This window comes from Eschrichtius robustus, chromosome 3 (genome assembly GCF_028021215.1).
Source record: "Eschrichtius robustus isolate mEscRob2 chromosome 3, mEscRob2.pri, whole genome shotgun sequence".
NCBI classification, from domain to species: Eukaryota; Metazoa; Chordata; class Mammalia; order Artiodactyla; family Eschrichtiidae; genus Eschrichtius; species Eschrichtius robustus.
This window is the reverse complement of record NC_090826.1, coordinates 25,290,046-25,303,360: the sequence shown is the minus strand read 5'-3', so window position 1 is coordinate 25,303,360 and position 13,315 is coordinate 25,290,046. Positions and strand designations below refer to the sequence as shown.

The window sequence follows — 13,315 nt, the reverse complement described above, 5'->3', positions numbered from 1 at the left end:
CCTTCCCAGTTACAGGTTCATATGCTTATCCATTCAGTCACTCATTTATTCTTTCATTCAACGAATATTTAAGTACATAGTATATACCACGCCGTGCAGAAAGAAACAGCTCAGGGGGACATGCCTCCACAGGGCTGCTCTCACTGGGGTGAAGTTAAGTGTAACTTAACTTCAGGTTAAGTCTAACCTTGCCAGGTTCAGTCCAAGAAGCTGACCGTGTGTTTTACAACAGTTTTAGGGCTGGCGTTCTGGGCTAGAAGCAGCCACCCCAGACTTTTCACAGCCTGGCCTTTTTATTATCTCAAACCCTAGTTTTAATCTTCCAGACAAACTGCATTTATGAAGTCATAACTTTCTCCCCATTTTTATTAAGCGCAGACCTCTGTACTTGCCAGCTGGATCTTCAGATCAGCTTGATAATCAGTCTATACCAAATGTCTACAGTGATCTGACAAAATTTCAATCAGAAGCCAAGACACCAGACGTTTTGGTTTGATTGGGGGACCTTATGATGGGTAATGGTGAGCTAATCCTTTCATTTTGGGGGATGAAGATAAGAAAACAGGCTCTCCTCCCTGCTTGGTTGGGGAAGCAGCTCAGTGAGGCCTGGCAGGTATGTCAGGCTTAGCCAGTTCAGCCTCGGTTCTCCTCTGGGCTGCTGTCATGCTAGAATCCTAGAGTTAGGTGGAATCCAGTTCCCAGAGGCCAGGCCCCATGCAGAGCTAGAACCCCCTCCATTACCCCACTTTGAGTCTGGCCTCTGCTTGCCAACCTCCAATGACAACTCAGTGCCTTTCCAGGCAGCCCATTTCCTCCTAGACTAGGAGGACTTCTTCCTGATGTGGATTCCAAATCCCACCACCTTGAAAACACTACCCATTGGCTATGGTTTTCTCTCTTGGGCCACCCAGAACATATTTCACCCCTTTCTGCATGCCAGTCCTCTAGATATCTGGAACCTGCCACCACATTCCCCCAGGTCCTCCCTTCCCTAGGCCAGATAGTCCCGGGCTCTCCAGAAGCTGTTCACTGAGCTTCATTCCATGGCATCCTGGTCACCTCTGAGTTCATCTGAGTCCCCCAAAATGGAGGCCCGAGGCCCACCATGGTGCTGGGTTCAACCCACAGAGAACAGAGTAGAACTGCAGCCATTAGGGGAAGCTTCTGTTGTTTCTTTGCTCCCACTGAGCCAAGTGTTTACTGAAACCTGTGTCTAGAACAGTGTCGATCATACTCTGTCACCTTTGTGATCAGCTGGGGCTGAGGAGCCCAGGACCTGGGTTCTTCCTTGTGGGCATGGTTGGTTCTGGGCTTGGGGGTCAGCCCTCACACCTCATTCCACACACTGCCCCTCCAAGCCTGGCTACAAACTTGACAAACAGCTTTGGATCCTAAGGCTAGCGGGAGGGGAGTGGAGAATGGGCGGGACACCCTGTACCCTCTGGCAACAGCTGCACATCTGTGGCAATGTTCACGTGAGCTGGGCTGGCGAGTCATCTGGAGAGCAGGATGATGTGCTCAGACCACTCCCTGCACCTGCTCTGCCTACGAGGAGGGGTGCTAAAGCATTCCTGGGCTGGGCCCCTGGCAGGAGCCGCGGTTTGCCCCACTTCTTGACGGGTGAGGTCATTAATCAGGTTAAGCAGACCCAGCGGTGCGCATGGCCGAGCTGGCCTCTGCCAGATGTCTCCCGCTCCTCTCAGCAGAGAGTCCTTCAGACTGCTTCCCACCTCCTGCTCTGGCAGCAAGGATCAGGGCCTCTGGCAGCCCTCTAATCATCTTGGTGGCAGATGGAGCACGTCTAGCCCAGTCTCTGGCTTTCTCTTTTAAATCTGTGAGTTCATAGAAAATAAATGCAAGCCCTGATTTCCAAGAAGGTGAAGATAACAGTAAATCGGTCTGTTAACCCCGCTGTCTGCCCACCCTACCCCCCTTAACCTTCCATAGACTGCTGGGCTCGTGAGCAGACAGATGTGGCCAGGATCGAGGTCGTGGCATCAGAGGATCGGAGCCACGTGAGCGGGCAGGAGCACGTGTGCTCTGAGGCCTGCCCAGGAGCCATCTGGGATCCCGTGTGTTAGGGGACGAGAGGTGGGAGGGGTCAGCAGATAGCAGCATTCCAGCACTGCCTTGTCTTCTCCCCTCCCCCAGCCTCCCCACCTTCTCACTCCTAACCCAAGAAGCACAGATTTTGTGCAATGACAAGGAAAGGGAACATTCAGTGCCAGCCTTTTAATTACAGTTGCTTCAGGCTGCTGGCCTCCATACCAAACGGCCTCATGGAGAGTGTCCTATCACTGCACGACCGACGGGGTGCAGTCTGTGGTGTGTGCACTTGGCACCTGGTGAGGGTGGGGCTCTGTTCCCACTGGGGAAGGGCTGGGCTCAGATTAGTTCACATGGGCCTCAAGGAGCGCTGCCCAGTGCAGCCTGGGCTTTAGAGCCCCTGGACCAGATGGAAATGCCTGCTGGGACCCTTATAGCAGACTCCAGGGAAGACCTATGATTGGGTAGGAGAGGGGTCTTTGGGAGGAGGGCCAAGCTCTGGAAGGATGATGGTGATGGATGGTACTGTGTGGTATAGCCAAGTGGGAGGAACACAACGTTAATCTTGTCCATAACACTTTACAGTTTACAGAGAGCTTTCCACCTTCTTGAGCGTGCTTAATCCTCACATCAATCCACTTAGGGGACGCAGCTCAGAGAAGGGAAGTGACACTGCCCAGAGTTAAACAGAAAACGAGGCGAGGAGCCCCGGCCTCGCACTGCAACCAGCAATCTTTCCACGAGGAGTGGGGGCAGGTCCCCCAGTAGTCAGAGGAGCAGTCCAGGCAGGGGATAGGTTGCACCCCCTTTTGCCACCAGGATGGCCCTCGCTCAGGGCAGCACCGTGGTGACACTGGTGAGCACCACGTGCTCCGAGACTCTGGAGACGGGGCACCGGCTCTGCAAGGACAAGGACTTGTGGCTGGCAGAGGAGCGAGGGCTGGGGGCCTTCAGAGAGCCGCAGGGACCCAGGCCAGGCAGGCAGCAGGAGAAGGCGGCCTTAAACTGCTCCCGGAATTTGCCTTGGTTGAGAGACAGAAGACACAGCCATAAGGAGACAAAAGTGGCAGGAAGGGGCCTTGGGCCCAGGGACACCCACGCAGCTCCAGCCAAGCTGCCTGTGAGGGGGTGGGAGGGAAGGGAAGAGCTGGGCAGGAGAGAGCCCCAAGGCGACCTCGTCACTGCCAGGGAGAGTGAGGACAGAGGCCCTGGAGCAGGTTTCCAAGGAGAAATGCAATTTTCATCTGATTCCTTGACTGCGCTCTGGCTCTGAGCCTGGCTGAAAACGTTTTGTCTGGCTCAGGGAGCTCAGGTCACCTCTGCCCTCGTTGGCGGGTAGGTGGAGGGGCTCAGGGCTCACCATCTGTGGCTAGGCTTTCCCCATCTCTGCCCCATGGTGATGAAAATGACAGCGGCAGCAGCCCTTGCACAAGGCACTGCGCTGGGCGCCTGAGTTTGTCGCCCAGCTCACCCCAGCACCCTGAAGGCCTGGAGTCCTTTAACCTCACTCCACAGAGGCACACAGAGGTGCAGTGGCTTGCCCAAGGTCACCAGCCAGAATTTGGGCCCCGTTCTCATTCCAGAGCCTTTGCTTAAAGGGTAGGGGACAGCGGGGAAGGAGGGACCACCACAGCCACCTGTACAGTCAGAGGACACCAGGCAACAGATTGTGCTGGAACTGAACAACTGTGTTTCAATCACCCCGCAAGCCTGGCCAGTGCCCAGCAGAGGGCCGAGCACACAGTAGGCGCTCAGTAAATGTAGACCAAACGAAGGAATGCACGTCAGGAAGTCTGCCTGATGTGTCCTCTGCCGCTTGCTCATCTCTTCTGTTCTCTCCTCTGAGCTGGAAACCACCCGGCTAGCCTTTGTTGAGTAATTCTTTGGTCTCAGTGAGGGTTACAGCATTGACCCCAGCCCCTTCTTTAACCTTTCAACCTTTTCTCAAAGACTGTCCAGGCTTGAGCAGTCATCTGGTCAGTTCTCTAGGCCTGGTCCGAGTCAGAGGTCTGGTGAGTCACACTCTGCTGGGCCCAGGCGGGGGCCCGGGGTGGGGCCTTTCCACCCTGAGACCAGGAGGTAGTGGAAGGGGGTGGGGGCTATGGGACAGCGGAGAGAGGAGGCCTGGGCTGGGGGACAGGGGACCAGAGATGCCTGGACTTGCAGGGGAGAGAGTGGGAGGGCTGGTGCTGGAGGCAGGTGGATTCAGGGGTAGCCCCCCCACCCCCAAATTCGGGCCACTCTGCCAGTATGTGTCTAGCTGGGCATGGGGAAGCTGTTTCCTGGCCCTGGGCTGCCTCGCTGGTGGCCCGCCCTTCCCCCTGATGCCTCGATTATGCAGTCATCTTCTCAGGCAGGGGCTCCATCTGGAGCCTGTGTTGACCAGACTGGCTGATTGGCAGTCTTGCTGTGCATGCATCAAGCAGGGGTGGAGGCGAGCTGGCCCAGCCCCTGCGCTCCCACCCACTCAGTGGTCTGCGTAATCTGCAAAACTGGGTCCTGGTGCTGGTCACCTTCTTTGGCCACTGTTGGGAGTGTGGCCTGTCTCCCACTCAGAGCAGGGCTCTTGGGCGGGGACAAGTCTTCCCCCTGAGTGGGAGTTCCCAGAGCAGGGTCATGATCGCCAGGAGGCAGCAGGTGTATCCTTCCCCGCATGCTTTATTCAGCCTGGGTTGAAGATGGGGAGACTATTGTCCTGGGGACTGTTGCCACCCTCAGTCACTCTGTGTCCCCAGCCCACTCACCACTGAGGAAGTTGTAGATGATGGGGTTGGCGGCGCTGTTGGCGTACACCAGCCAGTGGGAGAAGGTGAAGCAGGCATAGACGGCTTCTCGGTCGCTGGCTTGGTGGAACATCCCAAACACCCTAGGACCAGGGGGCAGGCCACTCAGAAATGGGATAGATTGTGTGTGTGTGTGTGTGTGTGTGTGTGTGTGTGTGTGTGTGTGTTTATGTTGGGCAGGAGTCGCCATCCTCATCTACCAGACAGGAAAACTCAGAAAAGGAAGGCGAGTTGACCAAGGTCACATAGCTCATGAATGGCTGTAAAGTACAAGAGTCCCACTGCCCCTTCTGTCCACCAGGTAGCCCTTTCCTGGGCCTCTGAGTCTGGGGTCCTGACCACAGTTTGGGGTTCTTGGGCGCAGAAAGTATGACCAGAGTGGGCCTAGGAACAGGGACCAGGGTACCTCTGCTCAGTCACCAGCTGTGTGATCCCCTGGGGCTCCCCCTCCACTTTATCATCCATCCCCGTATCAGCATGATGAGTCATAGACATCATCCATTTTTCAAATAGGGAAACTGAGGTTCAGAGAAGCAAAGTGATATGTCCAAGATCACACAGCCAGGAAGTGACCAAGCACAAACTCACACTGAGATTGTCTCATGGCAAAGAGCCCAGGGTCTTGCCCTGCCCCCCTCCCCACCCCCACCCCATGGCCTCTCATTTGCTATTCTTCCAGACACCTGTAGGTGTGGTTCCTCCCTTCCTTCAAGTCTCTGCCAAATGTCACTTCCTCAGAGAGGGGTTTTTTTTTTTTAACCATTACATCTAAAGAACATTTTTTTTAAACCCCACCAACCTCTGTCACTGTCATTCTCTATCCGCTTTCCCTATTTTTTCTTCAAAGCAGTTATCACTGGCTGACATTGTAATACATGTCCATTCTCTCTCCCACCAGATGTCGCCTCCACGAATGCAGGACATTGTCCCGTGCACTCGTTCACTCCATTCCCAGCCCTAACAACCTGATGATTGAGTGCCCAGACGAGAGAATTTTCACGATAGCCCTAGGAGGCAGGCTAGCCTGTATTATTATGGAGAAATAATAATGGAGAAATAATAATAATAATAATGGAGAAAGCCAGGTCTTTCTCCGAAGCAGAGAGAGCTCCTTCCTCTGACCCCACCACCTCTCCCCACCCCCAACCCCTCCCCACACGCTCTCACCTCTTGAGGACATTGAGGACACTGATGGGCAGGTAGCAGAGGGCAAAGACCAGCAGCACCACCATCAGCATCTTGGCCGTCTTCCTCCGAGCTCGCATTTGCTTTACCTCGGCCAGGAAGGCACGGGCCCGAGGCGGGGGCTCTGCGCCCACACCCTGCCCCTGGTCCTCCAGCTGGTCTGAGGGCCTCTTCCAGTTCCTCACCAGGGCCGACGTGGTGCCGGGGATCTGTCCAGCACACACAGACAGCAGCGGTGGGTACAGCTCCTTGGATGGGTCGTTCTGCTTCGCTGGGCCTGCTCCAGGCTGGACCCTGGGGCAGGGGCAGGTGGGCAAGGGAACAAACCCTTGCAGCAGGAAGGAGCCTAATATTCATGATAAAAGCCAACACTCTGGACTTGAGCGTACTTCCATTTTCCATTAGCTCATCGTGAGACCACCCACAATATGCCTCTTGGTACGGTATTATTCACCCTTAGTTATAGATGAGGTAGGGGACCCTTGACAAGTCCCCAGGTCACAGCCTGGGGCCTGAACATCCTTCCAGCTACCCATCCATCGTCCTTAAATCACCACCTCCATCTGTGGTGACAGGGGTGGTTGGATGACTCGTGCCTCCCCTAGTCCGTGCCCGACTCTGGGAGGCCTGAGCAAGGGGCATGCAGGTGGACAGCGTGGAATGGCCTGGGCCTCAGAGCACAGGTCCCAGCCTAGGTCAGTGCCGATAGGCCTGTTGTGGTTCTAGGCTCCTGGAGCAGCCACAGATATTCTCAAAGCCTCTCCCACACTGGACACCTGAATCACCCCACAACAGAAGGGCATGGGGCTAGAGTTCAGGAAACTTGGGATCCAGGGCCAGCTCAGCCATTCACGAGCTATGTGACCTTGGTAAACTCACTTTTCTTTTCTGAGCCTTGGTTTTCCTGTTGGATAAGGATAGCGACTCCTGCCATCGTGACCGGGGGACTGCGAGGAGCAGATGGCAAGTGTTGGTGGGCCGCAGGGCTGCTCGTGTTCTGGCCAGCTTCCTCTCCCCGCCCGGGCACTGACCCAGGACTCGTCCCGCAGTGCCAGGGGCCTCTGAGCACCCCCTCCCATGGCAAACCGCGCCCCCCCCCCCAACACCAAAACCTGCTGTTGGTCAGTTTGTAATAGAGGAAAGAAGGAAGGCCCTGGAACCAGAAAGGCTCTGCCACTCATCGGCCGTGGCAGATTGGTTGCCCTTACTCAGCATTTGTAAAGTGGGTAATATTGCTTCTTTGCTTAGATAGTTGTGAAGACATTGCAAGCAAAGTGCCTAATTTGGACAGCAGCACGGAGGTGTTATTGCTGTTGTGGCGCTGAACCGAGCATTGGAACCCCACAGACCTGGGTTTTAGTCCCTGATCGTCCACTCGCTGGTGAGGGATTTGGGAGAAGTTGCTTTGCCTCTCTGGGTCTCAGTTTTCTCATATATTAAGGTGGGGATAGGGACTTCCCTGGTGGCACAGTGGTTAAGAATCCACCTGTCAATGCAGGGGACACGGGTTCGAGGCCTGGTCCGGGAAGATCACACGTGCCGGCGGAGCAACTAAGCCCGTGTGCCACAACTACTGAGCCTGCGCTCTAGAGCCCGCGAGTCACAACTACTGAGCCCACGTGCTGCAACTACTGAAGCCCGCGCGCCTAGAGCCCGTGCTCTGCAGCAAGAGAAGCCACCACAACGAGAAGCCCGCGCACCGCAACGAAGAGTAGCCCCTGCTCGCCGCAACTAGAGAAAGCCCGCATGCAGCAACGAAGACCCAGTGCAGCCAAAAAAAATAAAATAAATAAATTTATTAAAAAAAAAAAAAGGTGGGGATAACATATGGTGGTGAAGAGGGTGCAAGACTAGCTGGGAGTGCCTGGTACAATAACTGGCAGCTACTGATGTTAGGAGGATGTTTGTTACTATTCGGTTCCAGGGCCGGCACTAGCAATTTTGGCCTTGAGTTTGACATGTGCCTAGGCCTAGCCTCTCTGGTTGCAGCCAGGATGGCATGTTCTGAAGGCAGAGGACTGTCTACTCCCTCAGACCAGTACCCCTGTCCCCTCCCAGCCCAGACAGTGACACCAGAGTGCGCCTCACCTGGCGGCCCCAGAGCTTGCGGAAGATCTGGAAATAGGCCATGGCCATGAGGCCTAGCGGGGCCAGGTAGGTGACAGTGAAGAAGCAACTGTGGTAGATCTTGGGATAGAGATCATCTGCAGGGGCCAAGAGATGCGAGGGTTGGGCTCAATCTGGGAACCCTCAGCCTGCCCTGCTTAGCAATACCACCCTGCCCTGACTAGGGCCAGAGTAAGCAGCTGGGCCCCATACAGGTGCCACGGCAGAGAGACCCTGGAGTTGCCCAGCCCAGTGGTCTCCATCCTGGAGGGACCCCTGGCAGATGTCTACACTAGAGGAGGTACCCACGCCGGAGGTATCCCTGGTAGATGCCTGCTCTAGGGTGTCCTCCCAGGAGATACCCACCCCTGGGTGCCCACCCCAAAAGTGCCCTGATAGATGTCTGCTCTGGGGGGGTGTGCCCCGGAGGTGCCCACTTCAGGGACACCTGCCCAAGGCTCCCGCCGTTACCTGCCCAGCGTTCATCACAGACAGAGAAGAGCCGGGTGCGGTTGGCTAGCTCGGGCAGCACACTGCTGCATTCCATGACAGCAGCCTGGGGCACCATGACAGCCAGCGACACGGCCCAGATGCCCAGGATGGAGCCACGGGCACGCCGGGCAGTGCTCTTGAACAGCAGGGGGTGGCAGATAGCATACCAGCGGTCCAGGGCGATGAAGCTGAGAGTCAGCACTGCCACTGACACAGACACGGCCTGCCCCATGGGGACACAATGTCAGTCCTTTTGGGGGCCACCCAGAGACATGGGGTGAGTGATGGAGCTCACAGCCCAGAAATACCAGGCAGCCAGGTGCAGTGCAAATCCTGACTCCGCCACTTACTGCCTGTGTAGATTTGGGCAAATCACTCACCCTCTCTGAGCCTCATACGCAGAATGGGAATGTATCATCCACCTGGCAGGATTCTTGTGAGAATAAATGAAATTATGGATGGAGAATGTCCAGCTTGAGACCTGGCACATAGTAGGTGCTCCCCTACTATGAATAATAATTTACACTTTAGGAAATAACTACGTGGCGGACACTGTTCTCATTATCCTCACAACAACCCTTGAGGTGTGTCCTCTTACCCCCAAGGTACAGGTAAGGAAACTGAAGCAAGAAAGATTAAATAACTTGCCTAAGGTGGATTTCCTCACCTGCCTGTCTTTATTCTCAGGGTTGCCAGAGTTAGTGGGTTGAGTGGGAAACCTCCAAATAATGGGAAATCCAAGAGGCATTTCTCTCTGCCCCGGGATCCCATCCCTTCCCCAGGCTGTGAGGAAAAAGAGTCCTTATTCTGGGAGGCAGAGATGAACCTAGGCCAGAGACGTAGGGGCACTGGCTCCAGGAGTGCTCCCTGCCCTCTGGGGTACAGGGAGAGGGTCGAGGGATGCAACCCTCTGGCCAGCTCTCCTTCCAGCCCAGCAACCCTACAGGACAGCCTGATGCCCACCACTGGGAGAGGGGAGGCCCCGGCCAGGATCGGAAGGGGCGGGGAGGAGACTCTTGCCAGCCCGCCACCTCAAAGCTGCCCCCCTTGGGATCAGGGAACAGGCCCACTCTCTGTCACGGTGGGCTTGCGCCTCTCTCCTCCACTGTGTGCCCGTGTACCTGGAAGTGACTGTACATGTGTCCGTACATGCCTGTGTGTATGTCTATGGGTGTGACCTGGAGGGGATCTCTGTATGAGTATATGGGGCTGTGTCTGTGTCTGTGTCCTTGAGTGTCGTGCCTGGCGGCCTGCCCTTGCTAACAATAGAGCATGACACTGCCAAGGTACTGAGCCATGATGTCCTGTCTAAAAGGCAAGTTTGAAATTCACTGAGACCTATGCAAGGCCATGGTTTTTGTACTTGGTATGACAGGGGGGTCATGAGGGGCACCCAGGCAAAGCTCACCTGTAGATAGGGGATGACCTTGCAGAGGGCATGGCCGAAGAGCCAGGATTCAGTAATGTCTACCAACAAGCTAGCCGGCAGGCAGATGGCCGTCACCAGCACGTCGGCCAGGGACAGGTTGACGATGAAGTAGTTGGTGACCGTCCTCATGTGGTGATTCCGCCACACGGCCAGACAGACTGCAGGGTGGGAGCAGGATGAGATGAGGCCGGCGGCAGAGCCACGCCCAGTCTAGCTGGGTCCCATCAGTGAGACCCTTCCCCCACAGTACCCAGTAGGGACTGGGGGGAGGGGGAGAGAAGCAAGGCCCAGGACCCCTCCCACTCCCCAGGGGAAGCCCGAAGCACCACAGGGACCTAGAGACCTACCCAGCGTGTTGCCCACCAGGGCCACGAGGAACACAGCCACGTAGGCGGCAATGAGGACCCACTCGTACTGCTTCGGGTACAGATAGTCACGCCACAGATAGCGGAGAAACTCGTCTTCATAGTCTGGAGGCACCGGGGACGGTTCCCCGCTGCCAGTGGGGACCCCCATCTGGGGCCCTGGGGTGGCCGAGGGCTCCATGAGCTCAGGAGCCACTACAGCTGATGGACGTCCCAGGCTCTCCCAAGGGAGGGGCGCCCCCAGGCCAGGCCTTAGCCCACTTCCCTCAGGGGACCCAGAGTCTTGCACTCAGGTGTTTGTGGTCCCAGCCTGAAACCTTCTGAAGGAAGGAAAAGGGAACGTTAGGGAGAGTGCCAGGCAATTTGCAGATAAGCTTCCTCTTAATTCTCACAGTCATGTGGGTTACGGAGAGCCTGAAATCGATGGAGAAAGACAGATCTGCCTTGCATCCCAATTTCATACCAGTTGGGTAACTTACCTCTCAGCCTTGGTTTCCCCATCTATCCCGTGGAGTAATAACTGAACCGGCCTCACAGGGCCCCGCTGAGGAGTAATGAGCTGTAATGAATGCCAAGTGCTTTACCCAGAAACTGGCACCGGAAGCCGGCTTCACGGTCATTGCCGGTTACCACTATTAAGAGCCCTGCTTTGCAGAGGGGGAGATAGAAGCTCAGAGAGGTTGAGCCCCTTGCTCAAGGTCACAAAGCTGCTATTCCAGGTCTGTCTGAGTCCACCAAATACCACAGATTGGAGAGGGGAAGCCATCCTGATTTAAATGTTCTCTCCTGAGTCAGTTCACAGGCCTGAATTTTTGGTTGAAAAACTGGTCAAGGGAGGCTTTTGAAGACCCAGGCCCCGCCCACAAGACCTGCCAGACCCTCCCTGGTGGGGACACACGCACACGCGCGCACACACACACACACACACACACACAGTGTGGGTAGAGGTGCAGGGAGGAACTGACAACCTCTCCGAAAGCGAGGGGAGAGCCCCAGGCACAGGGGCTGGGCCCGTCAGCCCCCAACCCCCGCTAGTCCCCCCTTGAATCCCGTGGCCGCGATGCGCCCCGGCGGCCGCCAGGGGTCGCTGGACCGGCGCGCGGGCCGCCCTCTTCATTCATAAATCCGGCCTCGCACCCCGCCCCTCCTCGCTCGCTCAGACCCGTCCTTCCCCCGGCTGAGAAGGGAGGACCCCGGACGTATGTAGGAGGGTTGCCGATCCCTGGAGACCCCCCGGGGAGCATGAGGGGTCTCCTTCATACCCGCAGCGGGCGCCGGCGGACCCGCTTCCTCAGCGGGACCTCCCTGCATCTCTGGGGCTGTGGGGGCTGCGGTGGGGGGAGCGAGGGCGCGAAGCGTTCTTTAGGAGCCTGCCTGCCGGGAGGAGGGCAGAGCATGCCGGGGACCCAGCCTCCCAGCACCCAGGTTATCTCCCGAGACTCTTGGCTCCCGCCGAAGGTCCTCTGGAACCCCCCACCCCGAGCCCGGGGGTCCCCCAAGCCCCACACCTGTTGGCTCCGGGACCCCGGCGTCCTCGGCTGCTGGTCCCACGATCTTGCACCGGGACTTTGCCTCCCCGCCCCGAAGGCCGATCTCCGGGGACTGGGGGTGGAGGGGAGGGGGCCGGGGCAACCCCCTCCCAAGGATGCGCTACCTGGGCTCTCTTGGCTGGGCGCGAGCGCTGGCTCCGACGCGGGCTGTGGCTGGGCGCGGGCTCCGCCAGGCTGCGCGCCGCGGGGGGGGTGGGGGGGGTGGGGTGGGGGGGTGCCGGGGCGGGAGGGGCAGGGAGGGGAGGGAGCCCCTGGCCGGTCTCGGCTGCAGGTCTCCCAACCCAGAGACCGGGAGGGAGATGCTCGTTCCTCCTCGCCCCAGACTTCAAGCGTCCATCCCACCTCCATTCATGTTTGCATCCGTTCATTCATACCTTTCGCATTCATTCAACATTTCTGCCTCCGGCTACTCTGCTTTCAGAGCGCACCTACTGTGTGCCGGCGGGCCCCGGGCAGCTTCGAAGAGCCACAGTGCAGAGGTGGATCCCAGCTCCACCTCTCCCCGCTGCCTCACCTAGCTGATGAGGATGAGGGCACAGGTGGGTCACTGCACCACCTCCAGCCAGGCCCCGGCTGTTGCTGGAGCAGCTAGCTCCCCGCGATGCCAGAAGGCCCTGCTCGCCCTTCTCACAGCCTCCGATTCCATCTGCCCTCCAATCCTTTTTGTTCATACCTACTTTCCCCCCTCCCAAGACAAGGACAGTAGGTGGGGGCAGGAAGGGGGGGGGCGCCAGAGGGGCTGATGAATTCAACTAACATTTTCTAAGCTGTGTGCCAGGCAATGAGCTAGAATAATACAGCTGCCATTTGTACAGTCCCCACCATCTGCATGATCTCATTTAATCTTCACATCAACCCAGTGAGGCAGCTGTTACCATCCCCATTTCACAGATAAGGACCCTGGACTCACATGGTTCAGTGACTTGCCCAAGGTCACACAGCAGAGGCCGAGATGGGATTCAAACCTGCACTCTTCTCCAGGTCTTCCTCCCACACCAGACGGAGGCTGGCTGGAGGCAGGTGGGCTGACAGCCAGGCAAGTCCTCTATAGAGCGAGGAGAGCTGCCAGGGGGCCCAGGAGCTGGGGGGCACAGAAGGACAGATTGATCCAACCAGGGCATCAGGACAGGCCTCCTACAGCAGGAACACACCAGAGACCTAAAGAATGAGCAGGAAGCCCTGCAGGGGGTGATTCAAGGCAGAGGAAACAACAGGGGCAAAGGTGAGGATGTTGGACCTTCCAGGAGTCACAAGTGGATGAAGGGTGACCTTCTGAGCATCAAGCCATCACCTTGGCTATTATCTGTCTCAGGACAGGACCTTCCTAAAACATCAGATTCACCCTCCCCTCTGACCCTC

At 57.1% G+C, this 13,315-nt stretch overlaps 1 protein-coding gene across 1 annotated transcript; it reads right to left on the bottom strand.

Annotated features, from left to right (window-relative positions):
• Nucleotides 1–2,877: 2,877 nt before the first annotated feature.
• On the bottom strand, nucleotides 2,878–10,587 carry HCRTR1 (hypocretin receptor 1). The gene is made up of 7 exons (XM_068537838.1): nucleotides 10,389–10,587; nucleotides 10,021–10,199; nucleotides 8,592–8,835; nucleotides 8,103–8,218; nucleotides 5,997–6,223; nucleotides 4,791–4,912; nucleotides 2,878–3,068 (listed from the first exon to the last, which is right to left on the bottom strand). The coding sequence occupies exons 1-7, from the start codon at nucleotides 10,585–10,587 to the stop codon at nucleotides 2,878–2,880; spliced, it is 1,278 nt and encodes a 425-aa protein (XP_068393939.1).
• Nucleotides 10,588–13,315: the final 2,728 nt, after the last annotated feature.